The 20,294-nt window shown below is 49.1% G+C and overlaps 1 protein-coding gene across 1 annotated transcript in view; it reads right to left on the reverse strand.

Moving 5' to 3' along the window:
* The window catches only part of CFAP69 (cilia and flagella associated protein 69), a 104,088-nt gene that overhangs the window by 47,755 nt on the left and 36,039 nt on the right, over positions 1-20,294 (reverse strand). Inside the window, exons 10-16 of the mRNA XM_068119291.2 lie at positions 10,623-10,881; positions 9,596-9,760; positions 9,190-9,311; positions 7,730-7,848; positions 6,921-7,002; positions 6,550-6,745; positions 4,811-4,948 (exon numbers count right to left, since the gene is read on the reverse strand). Of these exons, the coding sequence (XP_067975392.2) occupies positions 4,811-4,948; positions 6,550-6,745; positions 6,921-7,002; positions 7,730-7,848; positions 9,190-9,311; positions 9,596-9,760; positions 10,623-10,881 (1,081 nt within the window). The remainder of the gene's footprint in view (positions 1-4,810; positions 4,949-6,549; positions 6,746-6,920; positions 7,003-7,729; positions 7,849-9,189; positions 9,312-9,595; positions 9,761-10,622; positions 10,882-20,294) is intronic.

Consider the following 20,294-nt stretch of genomic DNA (forward strand, 5'->3'; position numbering starts at 1 on the left):
AAAGGAAAGTCAGGGGTGGAGTTAGCTCACAAGACACAGAGACAGAATGGGCTCATTGGGTCCCCCACCATAGTCCCATCCTGTTGTTCAGTTAATTAAAGGAAGTTCATCCAAGGCCAGTCATGGGTTAGCTTCTGATAAGGAGATGGTCAGCATTATGTGACAACATGTTTACAACTTTCTGTATAGCAGCTGGCTTGGGAAAGTACAAAGGGGAGTGGTCACTCGTAAAACTGTCAACTTGCAAGATAATGGCAAAAACAGGAAACAGGCAAAGAGAGATAAGAGTTGCCTTCAAGGCCTGGAAAGGGGAACTAGAGATTGCGCCCACGCAGGCCAGAGCACAAAGGCAGAGAACTCCTTATTAGGATATTACACATCCTCAATGCAGTAGAAAGAACTCAGTATCATGAAAGAGTACAGTAGCAAGTCAAAACAAAACATATAATTGGTTATACTTGGTAATTGGTAAAGCAGCAAGGATATACAAAGGGGGAGGGGCATTACAGCTCCCTACATATATATATATCCATACATACATACATACATAAAAAAAAAACAAAAAAAAAACCACCTTTAGAGGCCATTTTTCCCCGCAAGCGGGGGTTGGCCTTTTTCGGGAACCGTGGTTGTTGTTGTTTTTCGGTCCCCTTTTTGAAGCAATGTTTTACGGCCGGATGCCCTTCCTGACGCCAACCCTTTTTGCCGCCTTTAACGACAAGCAGGGAATTACCAGTGAACTGGTACTCAATTTGCCGACCTCGGAAGGATGACAGGCTGAGTCAACCCCCCTGGCGTTAATTCAGCAATTGACCGGGATTCGAACCCAGGATCCTAGGATCCTAAGCCGGCACCCGACCCGCTAGCCCAACACCAGGGTTCAACACAACACATACATACATACATACATATACATAAAATAAATATATATATATATATATATACAGTCGTGGCCAAAAATATTGGCACACAAGCACTTTTTAAATAACTCACAATTTTCTCCAATAATAAGTTGAAAATGTATTTGGTTTTGAAAGCAATTCGTCTCCACAATTCTTTATTTCACTGTTAATATTACAGAACCATTGTTTTTGATTGAGAACTTAATATATTGTTACAGACACGACTTTGATGTTATGGTGGGCCGAGCGGAATGGCCGCCGTGTCCGCACAAGTTACCCGATTATACTCGAACGTTGCCGAGTCGCGCTACGCTAAATCAATGAAGGAAAAGGACACAACGGCTGGGATTAAAATGACACGACACCAAGGGTTCAGTTCTCAAGACCTCCGGAGGAGGTTATATTAGGGCGGAAGGTCAGATTACAACGACAAGAGGGACAGCATAGAAAGGCAGGCACTTAGTTACACTCTTATATTAGCCCCGACAGACGACAGATAAACGGGACAAAAACTGACTCACACGGGGATTGATGGCAAGGAAAGGCGGGTTGGTCGATGGCTCAAGGTGCACTCTTGGCTCAGGGACAAATCGACCCGGTCCGGTCCAATAGATGCGGGGAGGTCGCTCAGCGCTCGGAGGTCGCGACTGGTCTGTTCAAGCTGGGGGCGCATCTGACGTCACATCCGGTAAGTCGCCGCGTATATCCGGTGGGGAGTGACACGCCCTCGGCTCGTTAGCTCCGCCCCAGATGGAATCGGCCCGTTGCTTCTCATTGGGTGCGTGCGGGGGGGTTACCGGCTCCGCCCTTGACGAGGGGCTGACAGGGAGCCCCTTCGTGGTAACCCCGTCGGAGCGCATGGTCAATGGCGGCTAACCGAGCCGGTGTGAGGACGCACACTCCCCCCGCGCCGCGCCGTTGTTGTAGTTGTTGTTGTAGTTGTTGTTGTAGTTGTTGTTTGGGGAAGAAGATGGGAGGAGGTATGGGAAGGTCCTAAACTCACTACTGGTGCCATACAATCACATTCTGGTGCAACGAAGAGTCAGAATTAATGGAAACGAGTCCTTAACTGACATAGACTAAGAATAACTAGCAAGATGTCCGAAAGTTGTCTACGTGAGATGCGGTGGACCTGGGCACGACATTTAATGGGGGAAAAAGGGGAAGGTCGGTTCTACAGAGTGTTGTTTACAGACAATGGGACTAGGGAATGGGGGATTGGGGATAGTTGGGGAGTATTGGGGAAATAGGGGAGTATTTACAAGCGGATATTGAGGCCAAGTCCCATATCCGCAACAATATCATTTAATATATCATAAATCAGAAAATAAAAAGAAATGGCATTGAGAAAATTATTGACACCCTCGACTTAATATTTGGTAGCACAGTGTTTGGACAAAAGAACTGCAGTCAAGCGCTTCCTATAGCCATTAATTAGCTTCCTACACCTGTCGACTGGCAGTTTGTCCCACTCTTCTAGTACAAACTGCTCCAGTTCTCCCATTTTCAGATCTCTCTCCCCCCCCCCAGATGTTCAATGGGATTTTAATCTGGACGCATTGCTGGCAATTTCAGAACAGTCCAGCGTCTTGTCTTGAAACATTCCTGGGTGCTTTTTGAAGTGTGTTTGGGGTCATTGTCCTGCTGTAAGACCCATGACCTTCGACGGCGACCCAGCTTTCTGATACTGGATTGAACATTGCACTCCAAAATGCATTGGTAATCTCCTGATTTCATGATGCCATGCACACATTCAAGGCACCCAGTGCCAGAGATAGCACAGCAACCCTAAAACATCACTGAACCTCCTCCATGTTTGACTGTACGGAAGGTGTTCTTTTCTTTGAAGGCTTCATTTTGTTTTCTGTAAACATAGAGATGATGTGCTTCACCAAAACGATTTAATTTGATCTCATCTTTCCACAGGACATTCTCCCAGAAGGATTTTGGCTTGTTCAGGTGTGTTTTGGCAAACTCCAGTCAGGCTTTCTTATGTCTCTCTCTCAGTCCTGGGTCTCCTACCATAGAACCCCCTTTCATTGAGTCGGCGTCAGAAGGTGCGAGTTGAAACCGTCGTACCTTGTGTCTAAAGGTCAGCTTGAATCTGTTTGGCAGTTGATTGAGGTGTTTTCTCCACCATTCAAACAATCCTTCGCTGCAATCTTCGATCAAGTTTTCTCTTGCTGCCACGTCCAGGGAGGTTGGCTGCATCGTGCCATGGGCCTTAAACTTCCTGATAACATTGCGTACGGTGGACACATGAACATCAAAGTCTCTGGAGATGGACTTGTAGCCTTGAGATTGTCCATGCTTGGCTACAATCTTGTGTCTGACCTCCTCAGACAATTCTCTGGTTTTCTTTCTTTTCTCCATGCTCATGTTTGGTACACACAGTGACACAAAACAGCAGAATGCCTTCTTTTCTCTATTCAAACTGGTTGAATGAGTGATTTTTATATTGCAGGCACCTGCAACTTACCACAGGTGAGTTCAATTCCAAAGTAAAGGAGAATCATCTGCTTGAAATCTAATTATTTCTAACAATTTCTAAAAGGTGCCAATCATATTGTCCAGGCCATTTTAGGAATTCTGTGTGGAATAAGCTAAGATTTTGTAATTTTTCAGCTTTTTTTGTTTTGTTCCACTGCAATCCAAAGAAATACATTTGTGGAAATCAAAATATTTTTAAATTTCAACAATTTTCTGGAAGAAATGGTGCATTATTTGAAAAAATTGCAAGGGTGCCAATATTTTCGGCCACGACTGTATGTGTGTCCCTAAAAACAAACATGGTGTTATGGGCATTACCAGTTCAGCTGTACGTGGGCACAAAGGATACATCACTAAAATAACAAATGTGAGTTCACAAATACAAGAAAATATATAGATATGGAAAATTGCAATTGTAGCCATATTGCTACCAAGTTATAGGCACCAGATTGAAGTTTTGTTCCAGATGGGCGTGAGGAACAAACGTGGTCTCACAATAAAGTTCCAGGACTGATGTTTTTTCTTGACAAGTGGCAGCACTGGCTTTGGTTTTGTAATTGGACGTGCATTGTAATCTTCCTGTCAGTACTGTGTTAGCCATTGTAACAATCTGTTGTGTTTTGTTGCTGTACTGGAGTTTTGTTAAAATTATAAGTGGTGTAATCATGTTTTGAAGATGAACGCCAAATTTATGGAACCGAGAATCATCATCACGTTTTTGGTAAAACGAAACGAAAGTGGCACGGACATTTTCAATAAGTAGAAGCCAGTGTACGGGGAAGACACAATGTCGAGATCACATGACTTTGAGTGGGCCAAAAGGTTTGCGGAAGGTACAATTGGCATGAATGATGGTGCGTCAATGATGGTGGGTCACCCATCAATTGACAAAACGGACAAAAATGTTGAAAGGCTGAAAATGTTGGTTTGATCTGACTGACATCCAAAACTCGAATGAAAGGAACTGATTTTGCATCAATAGAAGAGATTCAGAGAGCCGTGACCAATGGGCTAAATGGCCTTTCAGAAAACGACTTCCAAGGGTGCTTTGAAGCATGGCAGCGACGTTATCAAGCGTGTTTGGACTCCCAAGGAGATTACTTTGAAGGTGACCTCTAAACTTAATTAGTTCATTTACAATAAAAGTTTATATTGCTTTAATCCTGGAACTTTATTGTTGGACATCGTATGTTCGCTCATCTGTGAGTCATAACATGGCCAATATGTACATAAAAGCACTTTCTTGCAAAAGAGATCTGCCTCGGTGAACCAAATTCTGTGCAATCTCAGGAAGTCTTTAATTGTATCGGCACAGATTATTAGGCATACATTGTCGGATTATTTCATAGCGTATAATTATGGATCCACTTTGACACATTATTTTATTGTTATTGGGCCTTATGTGTTTTGTGCCTTACCCAGCTTGCTGAAGATCACGTACAATTTAACACGATAATTCTCCGCCAGTTCGAGGATGGCAGGACTGGGGCTGGAAGCTGGCTGGCTCACAAGGAGATGCTCATTTTGGAACCACCCTGAAAGGGGCTTTTGAGGGTCTGCAATAGGCATGTAATGGGCACAAGTGTGGCTATAAATCAAGTGCAGTAAATGGACTAAAATTTGGCTAAATCTTATTATTTACACAAATACATAAACTAGGCCTTTGTGAAATATACACATTATTTTCATCTATATCTACAAGAGAGATGTTTGCGTGTGTGTGTCACCATTTTTTTCAGAGATGGCCGAATGGATGTTTGTCAAACTTTCAGACGTTCATCAATGAGTGGTGGGGAGTGTTTTAGACAAAATATTGTTTTTGAAAATTTAGAAAAAAAAGTGATTTTTTTTTTTTTTGAAATCACTCTATCGTGCCCAAGCCTAGCTTTGTCTGTACGTGAAAAGTAATATTCATCAATCCCAGATACCATTTATTAGTGGATGTAGGGAAGGGTTTTATGCCCCCATTAAAAAATAGAAAAAAAAACAAATTTGATTTCTTTAAAATGCCAACACCGGATATCCCTGCTTGGATATAATAAATACACTGTACGGTATTTTGTGGGTTTGTTTTTTACAGTGATACAAGTCTCAATGAAGAGCTTGTCAATATATTACATGTAGCACAAGGACAGTAGGGGACATCAATGTAACCTTTACATAAATTTCAAGGACATCAACAGACAATGTACAAATCAAACCAATGTATGAGTTTTGAGATTTGGGGATGCCTTACAGTCCAATTCAAAGACAGCCATTAAAATATATCTATATATCTAGACAGTAAATATCGCAGTTAAATACATATATATGAAATGAATGATCGTTTTAAAGCCATTTTCCCCGCTAGAGCGGGGGTTAGCCTTGCGGGCCCCATGACAATCATGGTTCCCTGTTTGAGGCAATGTTTTTATGGCCGGGTGCCCTTCCTGACGCCAACCCTTAGTCGCCTCTTACGATGCGCAGGGATAAGGTGTACCTATTCTAAACCGGGGTACACACCGGGAAAAGTTAAATATATATATATAAAAGAAAGTTTTTGTTTATTTCTTTGTTTGTTTGCTTGTTTGTTTGTCTGCACACGCTAATCTCCTGAACGGTGAAAGATAGGAGGAAACCTCTGAAACAAAAAATGTCGGGACAGGCCCCGGAAGGTTATAGGCTCGGTGGCGAGGCCAGTGGAGGCCGCCTCGGCCGGGCTGGGCTCATTTCACAATTAAAAGCTGAGCTGAATTATAGTAGTCAATCTTCTATGGCCGCGAGTAAAAGCTGAATTATAGTAGTAAATTCATTCAAAAAACCCCAAAAATGTCGGGACAGGCCCCGGGAAGGTTATAGGCTAGGTGGCGAGGCCGGTTGAGGCCGCCTCGGCCAGGCTGGGCCCATTTCACAATTAAAAGCTGAGCTGAATTATAGTAGTCGATCTTCTACGGCCGCGAGTAAAAGCTGAATTATAGTAGTAAATTCATTCAAAAAGAATCCGGGCAACGCCGGGTGCTTTCGGCTAGTATTTTATAAGGGGAGATACAAGTGATGCAGTCATAAAAAACACAAAATCTTAACATCGGAGATCTGAAGCAATAAAAACGACAGCACAGACACATAATATATTCAACTGCAGGGCAGGAGATTATATGATCCAACACTGCAGACGCACCCAATATCTGGCCTTTGGGACCACGTAAGACTCCAGCCTCAGCCTCCTCAAACCGCCAGATTTTCAAAAGCATAGCCACAGCTGTTGAACCAGAACAACCCCTCCAGCACATCACGTCCCTCTTCCAATTGCGATGGCACGACAACTCGATAAGCTCAGTCAGAAGGAGTGAGCGAAAGCTGCAAGCTATTTCCATCTGGGATAAGGCCCCCCAAAACAAGGCAAGTTTGTGGATTTCATATTTTTGGTAGCGATACAGGACTCTTTAATTACACGAGAGGACTTTTACAACAAAGGCACTTGGCATTAAAAAGAGGAAGGACGAGGAAAGGTGGAGTTTAAAAGAAGGACCATCAAAGATGTGACTTCACCTCTAGTGTGTTGAGAAGAAGAAAGATTCCTCCATTCTCTGTGAAAATGTTTTCAGTGAATAAACAACCAAATACGCAGCATCTAAAGGGTGGTCCAGCAGTCAGCACTTGTTGCAATACATGTTCTATAATAGGTAGCACAGGAAATGTGACCTCACAGTGATGAAAAGTTAAACAGGCCCAGACAAGATTAGTGAAGCAACTAGAACGGCACTTGGGAGACAGCATACCTACAGCAGGCTGAACAGTTTATGTTTTGTATCCACTGATAGGCCGGATCTGAATCGGGACCTGAACCAAAATCTAATCGGCTTGTTTTTGTCACCTAACCAACTCCTCCACGAAGTTTTGTCATAATCTGTCCACAGCTTTTTGAGATATCCCGCTCAGACAGACAGACAGACAGACAGCCAAACATGGGTGAAAACATAACCTCCGTCCACCTTTAGTGGTGGAGGTTATAAAAAAATCATTTATGAAGGGAAAATTGGGGTTAGAAGAAGTTAAACCAAATGGCGGTACTAATGAAAATACACTACAGTAAAATGAGTCTACAGTGTGTGTTTGACTATGTCACTCAAAGACATTATGGTACATTAAATTTGGTACAAGTCACTAATCTCCACAATACGGTTTGCATAGAAATCCTGCATTCGTGAGACCAACTCTCACCACATTGCTGTCACCTAAATTGCTCTATTCTTCCTTTTCCCCAACCTGAGCAATGGTTCCGAGCTCTGAGCGACATATAAATGCTTTGATATACGTAGTCTCCTGCGTCATGCTAAATCTTTACTTATAACTAATACCGAAGGCAGGCCACCGTGGCCAGCAGAAGATGCACTTGTTCGGGATCCCGGTTTTGGAGTATTGGGACCAGATGAAGAAGTTGGCACAACACCTCGTTGCCTTCAGCTCCAAACAACTCCTGCAGAAGTCACTCCGAGCAGATAAGGGCAGCAAACAAATTATGAACAAGAACATAAAAATTAGCAATTTCCTTTTTAATACACGACAGCTGAATTTTCCATGATCACATAGTCGGCGTTTGAGAGTTTGCACAGCGCCTTCAGAAAAGTATTCACACCGCTTGGCTTTTTTCACATTTTGTTGTTAAAGTCTGAATTTAAAATGGATTAAATTTAGATTTTTTTTGTCACTGATCAACACATTATACCCCACAATGTCAAAGTGGAATTTATTTTTTAGAAATTTTTACAAAATAATTTAAAATGATGTGTTATTTTGCATAGTAAAGCCATAACAAATTATGAAAATTGATGAAACGCCCTGAAAGTCGAGCTTCTTCTGTAATTTATCATAATAAAGCCATGTACCAAGTGTCCGTTTGGTATGGTAAAGTGTAAGGGAGAAAAGTCTTGAAAACTGACCCATGCCTAACATGTGATATTTCCTAAACCCCTCTGGTGAAACCGGTAGGGGACTAATAAACCTGGGTTACATGCATGAAGCAAAAACATGTCGACTGCTTATAATTCAAAGCACCTCACTGGACTGGAAAATGTGCAAACAGGAATACCATACTGTAAAGTGTAAAGGGTGGGGACTTGTAATACCCTCTCACACCTGGAAGTGGCGCTACACATTACACATTTACATAGAGAATTGGCTTTCCTCCTCCACCCTCCCAAATACCGGAAAATATAAAAACAACAACAACACCCCTATACACTAATTGGGGTCATGCTGATCCTATGTAGCAAGTCTGGATGTAATCGGCGCAGAACAGTAGGAAGAGTAGTGCGGCAAACACACACACACACACACACACACACACACACACACACACACACACACACACACACACACACACACACACACGGTCTGTGAATTATAGTAAGTATGGTGTGCACAGAGAGTGGCAAATGTAGTTTATAGTAACTTATACTATATATTGTTTGGTAGGGGAACTGACTGCAGGAAGACAACCATTTTTGGGCTAACATGCATAGAAAGGGCTATAGACTGCAGCGGTTCTTAACCTGGGGGTCGTGATGTACGCGCATACGCGAACAAACTACTGTGTGTGGTATGTACCTTTGTTAGGTTCCTAAAAATGGGCTCAACAAATTGATATGTTATTTATGACCCCTTCATGACCCCCGGAAAACCCCAAACGTCCCCCATTGGGGGGTCACGACCCCCAGGTTAAGAACCGCTGCTGTAGAGTGTAGAGTGAGGTGAACTGATGTATATACTGTAGTTATCACTTTGTTGTCGAACCTTAAACCCCAATTGCAGGTCATACCTTTCTGTGATCCTCAGGCTCACACAAGTCTGACAGAGTCATGAGCACGTCGGTCTGAATCTCCAGATCGACTACAAAGCCCAAGCCGGCCTCCATGTCACTTGTGAGTTTCTTCAGCACATCTGAGAGCATTCAATATGGTGTACACACGATCATGGTCAGAATTTACACCATTTTGCACGAGTAATATATAGGTGGCCCCTTGCTGTAGTAACAATGGCTGTAAAACATTTAAACTGATTTCAGGTTGATTTGCTACACGAGGCTAGAAAAATGAATCTAAACAAAACTAGTTATTGTCATTCTAGTTTTTGAATTAGGATGGCCATATAGTTAAGGTAGGCCTTAAATCTGGGTGTATTTTAGCTCCTGGCATCTTAGAGCAAATAAAGCTTAAGGTTCGTACCGAGCAGCTGAATGATGGCATTCTGATCACAAAGATCCTGGTTCAGGACGGGGTCCGATAGACGGGCGACGGAACGCAGTGCACGCGCACACAGTCGTAGGTGCGCCCGCTTACCAGCCTCCTTGCCAAGTCCATAGAAAGAATTTCCTTTTGCTTCGTAGTCGTCTGTCAACCACATTTGCAGCAACATACCAATTGCCATAGTCATCATCACCATCAGGATATCACCGCATTTATTGTGTTTTATATATATAGATATCCCAGCCCAGGGGCCCTGATTTACGTTGGGTTTATACTTTGTCGTGTCTGTTTGTTATGCTCCGTTGTCTCTCCAACTTTCGTGTTGTTTTCCGTTTTCCCAACAACCCCATTTACCAATGGTACTCCTCGGGTCGGAATGTCTTACGATTCCGCTCCGAATAAGCTGTCGAGTCTGGGTTTGAATCTTGACCCAGCTATAAACTGTCATCCTGGTGTTTCACTGGCAGGTTGATTCGTCCCTCGGACGGACGTGAAATGGGCGTCCCATCTGGCAGCCAGTCGGTAGACGTTAAACACCCCATGGTGTCTTTCACTTAGATTAGGTGAGCTATCACCAGCACCCTGAGCAAGTTACAAATTCCTGCCCTGCCTTCCTGTGTCGGAGTGGCGACCCGACCAGGATCGTAACCCGAGCCAAGGAACTACTTTGGAGGAACCTGCGCTCCGTACATGAATTAATTGGTAGGAAAAGATAGTGTGTTCCATTATTTTTGTTGTTAAAATATCATTATAATACAATATTACTCAAACTCAACATCATATAAATGAACACAACACAGTTAGACAGAAGTGTTCTTGAAAAGAGCAAATATACTAAGGAGACATCTTGGATTCCCTTGAACTGGAGTTTGTGAAAAACTGAAACAACTCACCTGATCATAACTAAGCATTGAAACACCACCAATCGATTATTATTATTAGTCATTATTGTTACTCTGCGCTTGTTTTTTTCCCCTTTTTTTCCTTGGGTTTTCCCCCCTCTCACCTGAAAGCAGGCACCACTCGAGCATGAGCAGCAGTCTTGTAGAACCATGTGAAGCCAGAAAGTCAGGAAGTAGGAATGGAACGAGAGTGGTCAGAACAGCAAGGCAATGCAGCTGCAATTCCTCGTACTGTGCCTCGGTCCATATTCCCACCGGAATCGGACGAAGAGTGTCACCTGCATGTCCGCCTGGTTCATCGCTGTCCTTTTGCAGTTTTATGTAGTCAAAGAGGGCAAGCAGCACTTGTCCCTTGTGGAACACCTGGTGAGAAAATGGGGCAGACATGCCCCCAGGACACTAGCATATCACAACTATGGCACAAAGCACACCCCCATACAACACGTGACACATGGAACGCACCATATGCAAAGTAGAACATGAACTTTTGACTGCATATAATCTGATATGGAAATGTCTGTATTGAGGAAATGCCTGGATGTCAGCGTTATTCTGGAATCCTATACTTGTTGCTCAAATTGTGGCGCAGCTATTACTCAGCTGTCCACAACGGATACAATTAACATTACTAACTGTGTGTCTCTGACAGTTTAAGGCTTTTTCACTAGGAAAGACTAAAAAGTAGTTTCAGCACCTGAAATATGACGTCGTTCTTTGGTAGTGAGGGAGAATGAGGCTTAGCATCAACAAATTGAAATTCTCCGAACTGATGATGGTACGGAGCTGTTTACAGGTTAGTGTCGCATGAGAAACCAGTTGGTGTTCATAGAATACTTAACCTGTGCAGTCAAATTGTTGTGAGCCAACTCTTCTGTTTTTGAAGATTTTTTTCTTTGATCCAATATGGCTGCCAGACCACGTGAGCGATGACATCATAAATTTATGTTCTCTAATATAATTGTTGCATAGATCATGCTCAATACATTTCAAACTGATCAGACTAAGGGTTGTCCCTGTCGAATTATGACGTCATAATTATGGCACCAATGACGTCATCGTTAGCAACACCTATTCGCCATATGGATTTCTTTGCAATGAGCCATGTTTCAATTTTTTCCATGCAGCGGTTTTGGAGATGTAGAGGTGCAACATTTTTCGGTTTTTTTCCAAGATGGCGTCTGTACCACGTGACCTATGACGTTATAATTATCATTTTTAAAATTCTACAGGAGCCGCAGATATTCTGAAAATTTTGTGTCCATCGGACTAACAGTTGCAGAGGAATTTTTGTTTTATTCATACTGATCAGATCAAGCGTTGTACTTGTCGAATTATGGCATCATAATTAAGGCACCGATGACATCACCATTAACATATCTTATTCCCCATGGTGAGTACTTGACAATGAGCCATGTTTCAATTTTTTCCATTGAGTGGTTTGGGAGATATAGAGGTGTAACGTTTTTCCAAGATGGAGTCCATACCACGTGACCTATGACGTCATAATTATGAATTAAAAATAATTATACAGGCGGAGGCGCTCCTATGGTAAAATTTCGTGCCAATCGGAACAAAGGTTGCCGAGAAAATGAATTTTTCAAATGCAGACACATACGCACATGAATGCTTAACCCCACTTTTCCCTTCGCGAGCGCAGGGTAACTAGAACGGCACTCAGTGGAGGGCATACCTCCGCCAGGTGAACAGTTTACGTTTTGTATCCCAGAGTAGACCACAAAATCACAATACAGAATCACATTTAATAATCAAAATCATCTGTCTACAATTTTTTGACATATCCTGCTATGTATCGTTTTTGGCCCCATCTCACAATGGTGAATCACTGAAAAAATTATAGTAGCCGGATCTGAATCCGGATCTTCAACAAAATCGAATCATTTCGTCCTTGTCACATACGCTACATCTCTGCCAAATTTCGTCCGAATCTGTCCACAACTTTTTGAGATACTTTGTTCACAGACAAACGGACAAGCAGACAGGGGTGAAAACATAACCTACGTCCACCTTTGGTGACGGAGGTAATTACGTCACCACAGCGGGTTTTTTCGTCACTTCAGTTAACTCCGCCTATTTTCACGGTTCTGTAACTCTGTTGTGCGATGGAAAGAACGACACAGGGATTACCGTAACGTACCGTACTGTACAATGCCGTACCGTACTGTACAGTGCCGTGCCGTACCGTTCTGTGCAATGGAAAAGCGCCATAAATTATTAGGACTAGTACTGGCTGAGTAACAAGGGTACGTCACCAAGATTAAATGCTTTGCCACTTAGGTTCACAAACAAAATATACCTGTTGTTGTTGTTGTTGTTCTCTTCCCTTTATAAGGGGTGAGGTTCGATGGCACCAAGCTCCTGCCCTGCCTTGACAACGATCGTCCTCCACTCCCCTCTGAACTCAGCAGACTCTCTCTACTCTCTAACCACCCCCACCTTTCTGATATCCCTCCCCTCACAACCCTCCCATCTCACCTGCAGTCTACCTCTATGCCTCCTACCTTGTTCCCTCAACTTATCCACTCCCTTTACCATTTTCTCTTCCCCCATTCACACCAACTGTCTCGCCCATCTCAGCTGACATTTCACCAATCTCCCCATCAAGCTCATCTACACACCAATCTCCTCCCTCAGTTCATCCATTCTCATATCCATCCTCTTCACTCCCACCTGTTGTTCTTCACTCCCACCTCCTCCTGACCCAGTTGTTCTTGCAAACCTTCAGCCTGTGTTGTTGTCGTCTCTCTGTCAGTGCCACCGTCTCCAGACCGACATTGGACGGTAAAGGACCGTAAAGGTAAAAAAAATACCATTGTGTGGTGCTGTGCACACACGATTCGTTTGCCAAGAAGGTAGGCCACAACGCGTTGTACAAACTGAATCACTTTATTCACAGCTCGCACGTAAGCACTGGGCGGGCTCGACTATCGAGCCCGCATATATGTCCCGAGGCCACGCCTTGCCCCCGGGCGTGGCCGGTCGGCCGAAAGGCGGGGCATGTATCTCAGTTCCACCCTGCGCCTCGTGACGCCTTTGCTCCGGGCGTGGCCCGAGCTGCGCTTCCACGCCCGGACGCTCGCGCCACCCACTGGTGCACGGAATTATTGCCCACTGACAATGTGTCCGCCACACGCGCCCCCCCCCCCCCCAGAATTCCCGCGCACCTGAAGGGTGAGCTTGCGGGGAAGCCGGATGACCCGGCCAAAACGCCCTCTGGCGATGCGTGCAGGGCTGGGGGGTAGCGGGACGGCAGGGCTGGGGGGGTGCCGGGAGTCTGCCCGCCGGGGGGCAGCCTCGACGCGGAAGCAGAGCTGCTTGCGGGGGGTGGTCCAGGTCGAGGTGGGCCGGCTTGAGGCGGCCCACGGAGATACGATCTGGAGTACCGCCAATGTCCACGGTGAAATGCTTGTCCCCGGTCTTCAGCACGCGGAAGGGCCCGTCGTACGGGGGCCACAGCGGTGCCCGGTGGGCATCGTGCCGGACAAAAACGTACTCCGCCGTGCGAAGCGCCGGGGTGACGTGGGAGGACGGGCAACCGTGGTGTGCCGTTGGCACCGGCGCGAACCTCCTGGCGGTCTCCTGAAGGGCGGAGCGCTGTTGCGCCGCGGACCAATGGGCCGTGGAGTCGGGGATAAATTCGCCCGGTACCCGCAGTGGTTGTCCGAAGACCAGCTCCGCCGAGGACGCGCGCAGGTCGTCCTTGAGCGCCGTCCTGAGGCCCAGCAGGACCCAGGGGAGCCTGTTGGCCCAGCTGCCGTCACGGAGGCTGGCCCGGAGCGCGGCCTTCATTGAGCGATGGAAGCGCTCGCACAGGCCGTTGGCCTGGGGGTGGTAGGCCGTGGTGCGGTGCAGCTTGACGCCGAGCCCTTGCGCCACTGCTCCCCAGAGCTCCGAGGTGAACTGGGGGCCGCGGTCGGACGAGATGTCCGAGGGGGCACCGAACCGGGCAACCCACATGGTGATGAAGGCTTGCGCGACGTCAGCCGCAGCCGTCGCCGCCAATGGCACGGCCTCCGGCCACCGGGGGTGAGTCCACCATGGTGAGGAGGTGGGTGAAACCCCGCGAGGGGGGCAGAGGTCCCACCAAGTCGACGTGGACGTGGTCGAACCGATGTTCGGGCACCGTAAACGGGGCCAACGGGGCCTGGGTGTGGCGGTGGACCTTTGCGCGCTGGCACGCGAGGCACGTCCTGGCCCAGTCGCCATGCCAGTCGCCATGCCATGCCATGCCGTCCTGAGGCCATGCCAGACGAACTTCGCCGCGACGAGCTTCTGGGAGGCCTTCGTGCCCGGGTGGGACAGGCCGTGGATGGCGTCAAAAACCGGGCGCTGCCAGCCAGCGGGCACGATGGGGCGAGGCCGGCCGAGGGAGACGTCGCACAGGAGGGTAGTGCCTGCGACGTCGAACGGCACCTCGGTGACGCGGAGGCCCGTGACGGCGGTTCGCAAGGCCTGGACGTCGGGGTCGGCGGTCTGGTCCGCCGCCATCCGGGCATAGTCGATCCTGAGGTGGACCGCGTGTGCGACGGACCGGGAAAGGCAATCCGCCACCGGGTTGTCCTTACCCATGACGTGACGGATGTCCATCGTGTACTCGGACACGGCAGAGAGGTGACGTTGCTGCCGGGCCGACCATGGCTCGGCGACCTTGGCCATCGCGAAAACAAGGGGCTTGTGATCGACGAAGGCCGTGAACGGGCGGCCCTCGAGAAGATGGCGGAAGTGTCGGACCGCCAGGTGGAGCCCGAGCAGCTCGCGGTCGAAGGTGCTGCACCGGCGTTCGGGCAGGCGGAGCTGCCGGCTAAAAAACGCCAGCGGCTGCCAAGCACCACTCACCCACTACTCGTGCACCGCGCCCACCGCGTAGTCCGACGCGTCGGTGGTGAGGGCGATTGGTGCATCGGGCGCCGGGTGCGTCAGCATGGTGGCGTTGGCCAAGGCCAGCTTTGCGCCCGCAAACGCCATGGCCATCGGCTCCGTCCAGGTGATGTCACCTTTGCCCGGCTTCCCCCAGAGGGCCTCGTGCAGGGGGCGCAGGAGCTGGGCGACGCAGGGCACAAAGCGGTGATAAAAATTCACCATGCCCAGGAATTCCTGGAGCCCCTTGATCGTGCGGGGGCGCGGGAAACTCCTGACCGCCTCCACCTTGGCCGGTAAAGGGATGGCCCCGTGCCTGGTGATGCGGTGCCCCAAGAAGTCGATGGCGGTGACGCCGAAACGGCACTTTGCGGGGTTGATGATCAGGCCGTGCTGGCCCAGGCGTTCGAAGAGCATGCGGAGATGGAGCAGGTGCTCTTCCCGGGACGCGCTCGTGACTAGGATGTCGTCCAGGTAGACGTAGATGAAGGACAAGTCACGCAAGACGCTGTCCATGAGCCGCTGGAACCCCCGGGCCGCATTTTTCAACCCAAAAGGCACCCGCAAGAACTCGAAGAGGCTGAAAGGTGTGATGACGGCCGTCTTCGGTACATCGGCCGGTTGTACGGGGACCTGGTGGTAGCCCCGGATGAGGTCCACCTTGGAGAAAATGGTCGTTTTCGCCAACCGGGCGGGAAAGTCCTGAATATGCGGGACCGGGTAGCGGTCGGGGGTGGTGGCGTCGTTGAGCCGGCGGTAGTCACCGCACGGCCGCCATCCGCCGCCGGGCTTGGGCACAATGTGCAGAGGCGAGGCCCATGCGCTGTTGGAGCGCTGTACGATGCCCAGCCGCTCCAGCGTGGCGAACTCCGCTTTCGCCACGGCGAGCTTCGTGGGGTCGAGGCGGCGCGCCCGGGCATAGACCGGTGGTCCGACGGTGGGGATATGGTGCTCCACCCCGTGTTTGACGGCCACCGCTGAAAAGGTGGGCCGCGTGAGTGCCGGGAAACTGGCGAGGAGGCGGGTAAACTCATCCGCTGCCGGAAGCGTGCAGACTAACTTCGCCAGGACGGAACCGCTCGGTGAGCCGCTCAGCGAGCTGCTCAACGAGCCGCTCAGCGAACAAGCGAGCGAGCTGAAGGTTTCGGCCTGGACGAGGCGTCGACGCTTAACGTCCACCAACAGCCCATTCGCACAAAGGAAGTCCGCACCGAGCAGGGCCATTGGCACGCTGGCGGTGACGAAAGACCATTTGAAGCGCTGCCCTCTGAAACGCAGCGAGAGGCAACGCTTCCCGAATGTGCGGATGGGTGTTCCATTGGCAGCGAGCAAGGCGGGGCCCCGGCCCGCGGCTTGCTTGTCGGACGCGGAAGCAGGGACGACGCTTACCTGCGTTCCCGTGTCGCACAGAAAACGACGACCAGACGAGGTGTCTGTGATGAACAGGAGGCTGCCGGAATGGCCGACGCTCATGGCGCCGGCCCGGTCATTTCCCGACCCGTCGAAAGAACACGGCGGGCGGCACGCTCTAGCCTTGCGGCCGAACCTGGCATGATAGTAGCACCAGGTTTGCGGTGGTGGCTGCCGTGGTGGCCGTGCCGGCGGTGGTGGCGGCGGCGGTGGTGGGCGGGGCATAGCAGCGGCCACGAGGGAAACAGGGGGCGCTGTAGTCTCCGCACCAGGATCCACTACGGCAGCACCGTACACCGACCGCATGTCGCAGGCCGCGAAAAATTTGTCCGCCTCTCCAGCCAGGACACGGGGTTCCGTCAAGGTCGAACCGGCCAGCGCGAGCCGCACCTGCACAGGTGGCTGGTGGAGGAAAAGCGCGCGGAAAAGGAAATCCGGGCGCCAGTCTCCAAGCAGGGACAACATAAAATCCATCCGAACGGACGGTCGTGTGTCGCCGAGGGCAGGAAGGTCCAGGAGGCGGTCGGCGCGTTCGGCCTCCGTGAGCCCGAACGTGGCGAGGAGCAGACGTTTGAGCGCTGCGTACTTGTGGGCGCCCGGCGGGCGCCGAAGGATGGACACGACGCGGGCGGCAGTGCCGGGCCCGAGGGCGGCGACCACGTGGTAGTACATGGTGTCGTCTGCCGTGATGTCCCGGAGCTGGAATTGAGCTTCGGCCTGCACAAACCAAACGTCGGCTTGCGCTTCCCAGAACTCCGGGAGTTTGACGGCGACAGCGTTGGTAGCCATGGCTCGTTCAGGGGTCAGCTACGGCTGAACCAGTCGGGGTCACCAGTGTGGTGCTGTGCACACACAATTCGTTTGCCAAGAAGGTAGGCCACAACGCGTTGTACAAACTGAAACACTTTATTCACAGCTCACACGTAAGCACTGGGCGGGCTCGACTATCGAGCCCGCATATATGTCCCGAGGCCACGCCTTGCCCTCGGGCATGGCCGGTCGGCCGAAAGGCGGGGCATGTATCTCAGTTCCACCCTGCGCCTCGTGACGCCTTTGCTCCGGGCGTGGCCCGAGCTGCGCTTCCACGCCCGGACGCTCGCGCCACCCACTGGTTCGCGGAATTATTGCCCACTGACAATGTGTCCGCCACAATTGAGACTAAAAACTCAAAATGTTTGTACCGTCCACCAAACAGTGATGACTCCATCTACATCTCGCTGTCTGATGATATGGACCAACTTCTATCTACTCATCCCAACTCTCTCTTCCTCATATGTGGTGATTTCAACTGTCATCATGCCTGTTGGCTGGGTGTGGGTACCTCTCTCACCAGCCATGGCTCCTCAGCAAAGGACTTCTGCGACTCACTGGGACTGACACAATCTGTCAATTTCCCGACCCGGATCTCAGTCAACGGAACATCTTCTCTTCTGGACTTGGTTATGACTAACTTCCCTGAAAATGTCTGCTGCTCTTCTTCTGCTCCGATCGGATCATCTGATCATGTCCTTGTTAAAGTGGACATCTCTCTGACCATCCTCAGGGAGCCTGCTCAGCGTCGACGAGTCTGGCATTTCACTCAGGCCAACTGGCACGGTCTTCAAGCAGCCATCAATCATCTGGACTGGTCTCCCATCTCTACCACCTCTGACATCAACTCATCCTGGGAATTCTTCCAAAGTAAATTGCTCTCTCTCATGCACAGATTTATCCCATCTCGTCTTCAGTTGTCATACCCTTCCTCCCGTCCATGGTACACGGAATCTTGTGGTGAGGCTGTTGCCCAGAAACAACTTGCCTTCGTCTCCTGGAAAGCAAATCCAACGGAAGGAAATCTCATTTCCTTTCACAAAGCCCGAAACAAGTGTGTGTCCACCCTCAGGAGAGCCAGGAAACAATATCTCTCCGTTCTCAAGACCGAACTCTCTTATCTGTTTCCCTCTTCCAAATCCTGGTGGCGTCTGGTCAAATCCGTTTCTGGTGTTTGTTCCCCCTCCATCCCCTCCCTTACCTCAAACGGCTACACAGCTGACTCCGCACGTGAAAAAGCTGAATGCCTCAACTCTGTGTTTGCCTCTAAATCTTGTGTCCCAAACCCATCCCTCTCTGTACCCACCATACCCAGTCGTACCCTGCTGCTCCTGGACTCCGTGTCCTTTCCTCCTGACAAGGTGGAAAAGTTTCTGTCAACCCTCGACTCTGATTCTGCAACTGGACCCGACGGCATCAGCCCACGGGTCCTAAAATCCTGCTCTGCTGCTCTATCTCACCCTCTCTCTGTTCTCTTCACCCTCTCTTTTGCTCAAGGTCAACTGCCATCTGCTTGGAAATCAGCCAACATCACCGCTTTGCACAAAAAAGGTGCAAAAACAGATCCTAGCAACTACAGACCAATCAGCCTTCTCCCAATTATCAGCAAAGTCATGGAATCCATCATTGCTTCGGATATGAAATCTTTCCTCTTCTCCAATGGCTTGATCTCTGATCATCAATTTGGTTTCAGACCAGGTCACTCTACTCTGGACATGCTGCTTCTGCTGTCTCAACAATGGATGGAGGTCCTCAATGCCAAACAGGAAATTAGAGCTGTCTCCCTCGACATATCACGTGCCTTCGACACGGTCTGGCACCCCGCTCTGCTCACCAAACTCTCCTCCTTTGGTATCCATGGAAATCTCCACGCATGGCTGGCGGACTTCCTCTCTAGTCGTCGTCAACGTGTGGCCCTGAATGGGTTTCTCTCATCTCCTCTTCCTGTTCAGGCTGGAGTTCCCCAAGGCAGTGTTCTGGGCCCCGTGCTTTTTCTGGTCTTCATCAATGATCTCTCTGACTCTCTCGAAAATCCTCTCTATCTCTTTGCTGATGACTCCACTCTCTGCCGCTCCATTCCTCCTCCCTCAGATCGGCAGCCTGCTGCCTCCTCACTCTCTGAAGACCTGGACAAAATCACAGACTGGTCAAACAAGTGGAACATGTCTTTCAATCCTGACAAATCTCACACTCTTACTATGTCTCTCCGAAAAGATCGACTGGACAACCCTCCCATCTACTTTCTCAACAATCCTCTCCAAGAAGTTCTGTCGCTCAAGATTTTGGGTCTCACTATCTGCCATGATCTTTCTTGGGAAAACCACATTTCCAAGCTGGCCTCCAAAGCCAGTCGCCGACTGGGCATCCTCCGTCGTGCGAAGTCCTTCCTCGGCACACCTGAGCTCCTCACCACATACAAGGCTTTCATCCGCAGCTCAATGGAATACTGTTCTCCCCTATGGGCCGGTGCTCCTGCCTCACACCTAGCTCGGCTTCACGCTGTTGAAACCAAAGCTTTCAGAATTATTGGAATCTCCCGCGATGAAGCTATCTCTGAGGGCCTTTCACTCACTCACCGCAGGCAGGTAGGTGGTCTTTCTGTCTTCTACCGACTCCTCTCCGGCCTTGCACCCCCAGCTCTCTCTGTGCTCTGTCCCCCAAATATTCCTACAGGTCGCACA

This window comes from Myxine glutinosa, chromosome 6 (genome assembly GCF_964187855.1).
Source record: "Myxine glutinosa chromosome 6, kmMyxGlut1.1, whole genome shotgun sequence".
In the NCBI taxonomy this organism is placed as follows: Eukaryota; Metazoa; Chordata; class Myxini; order Myxiniformes; family Myxinidae; genus Myxine; species Myxine glutinosa.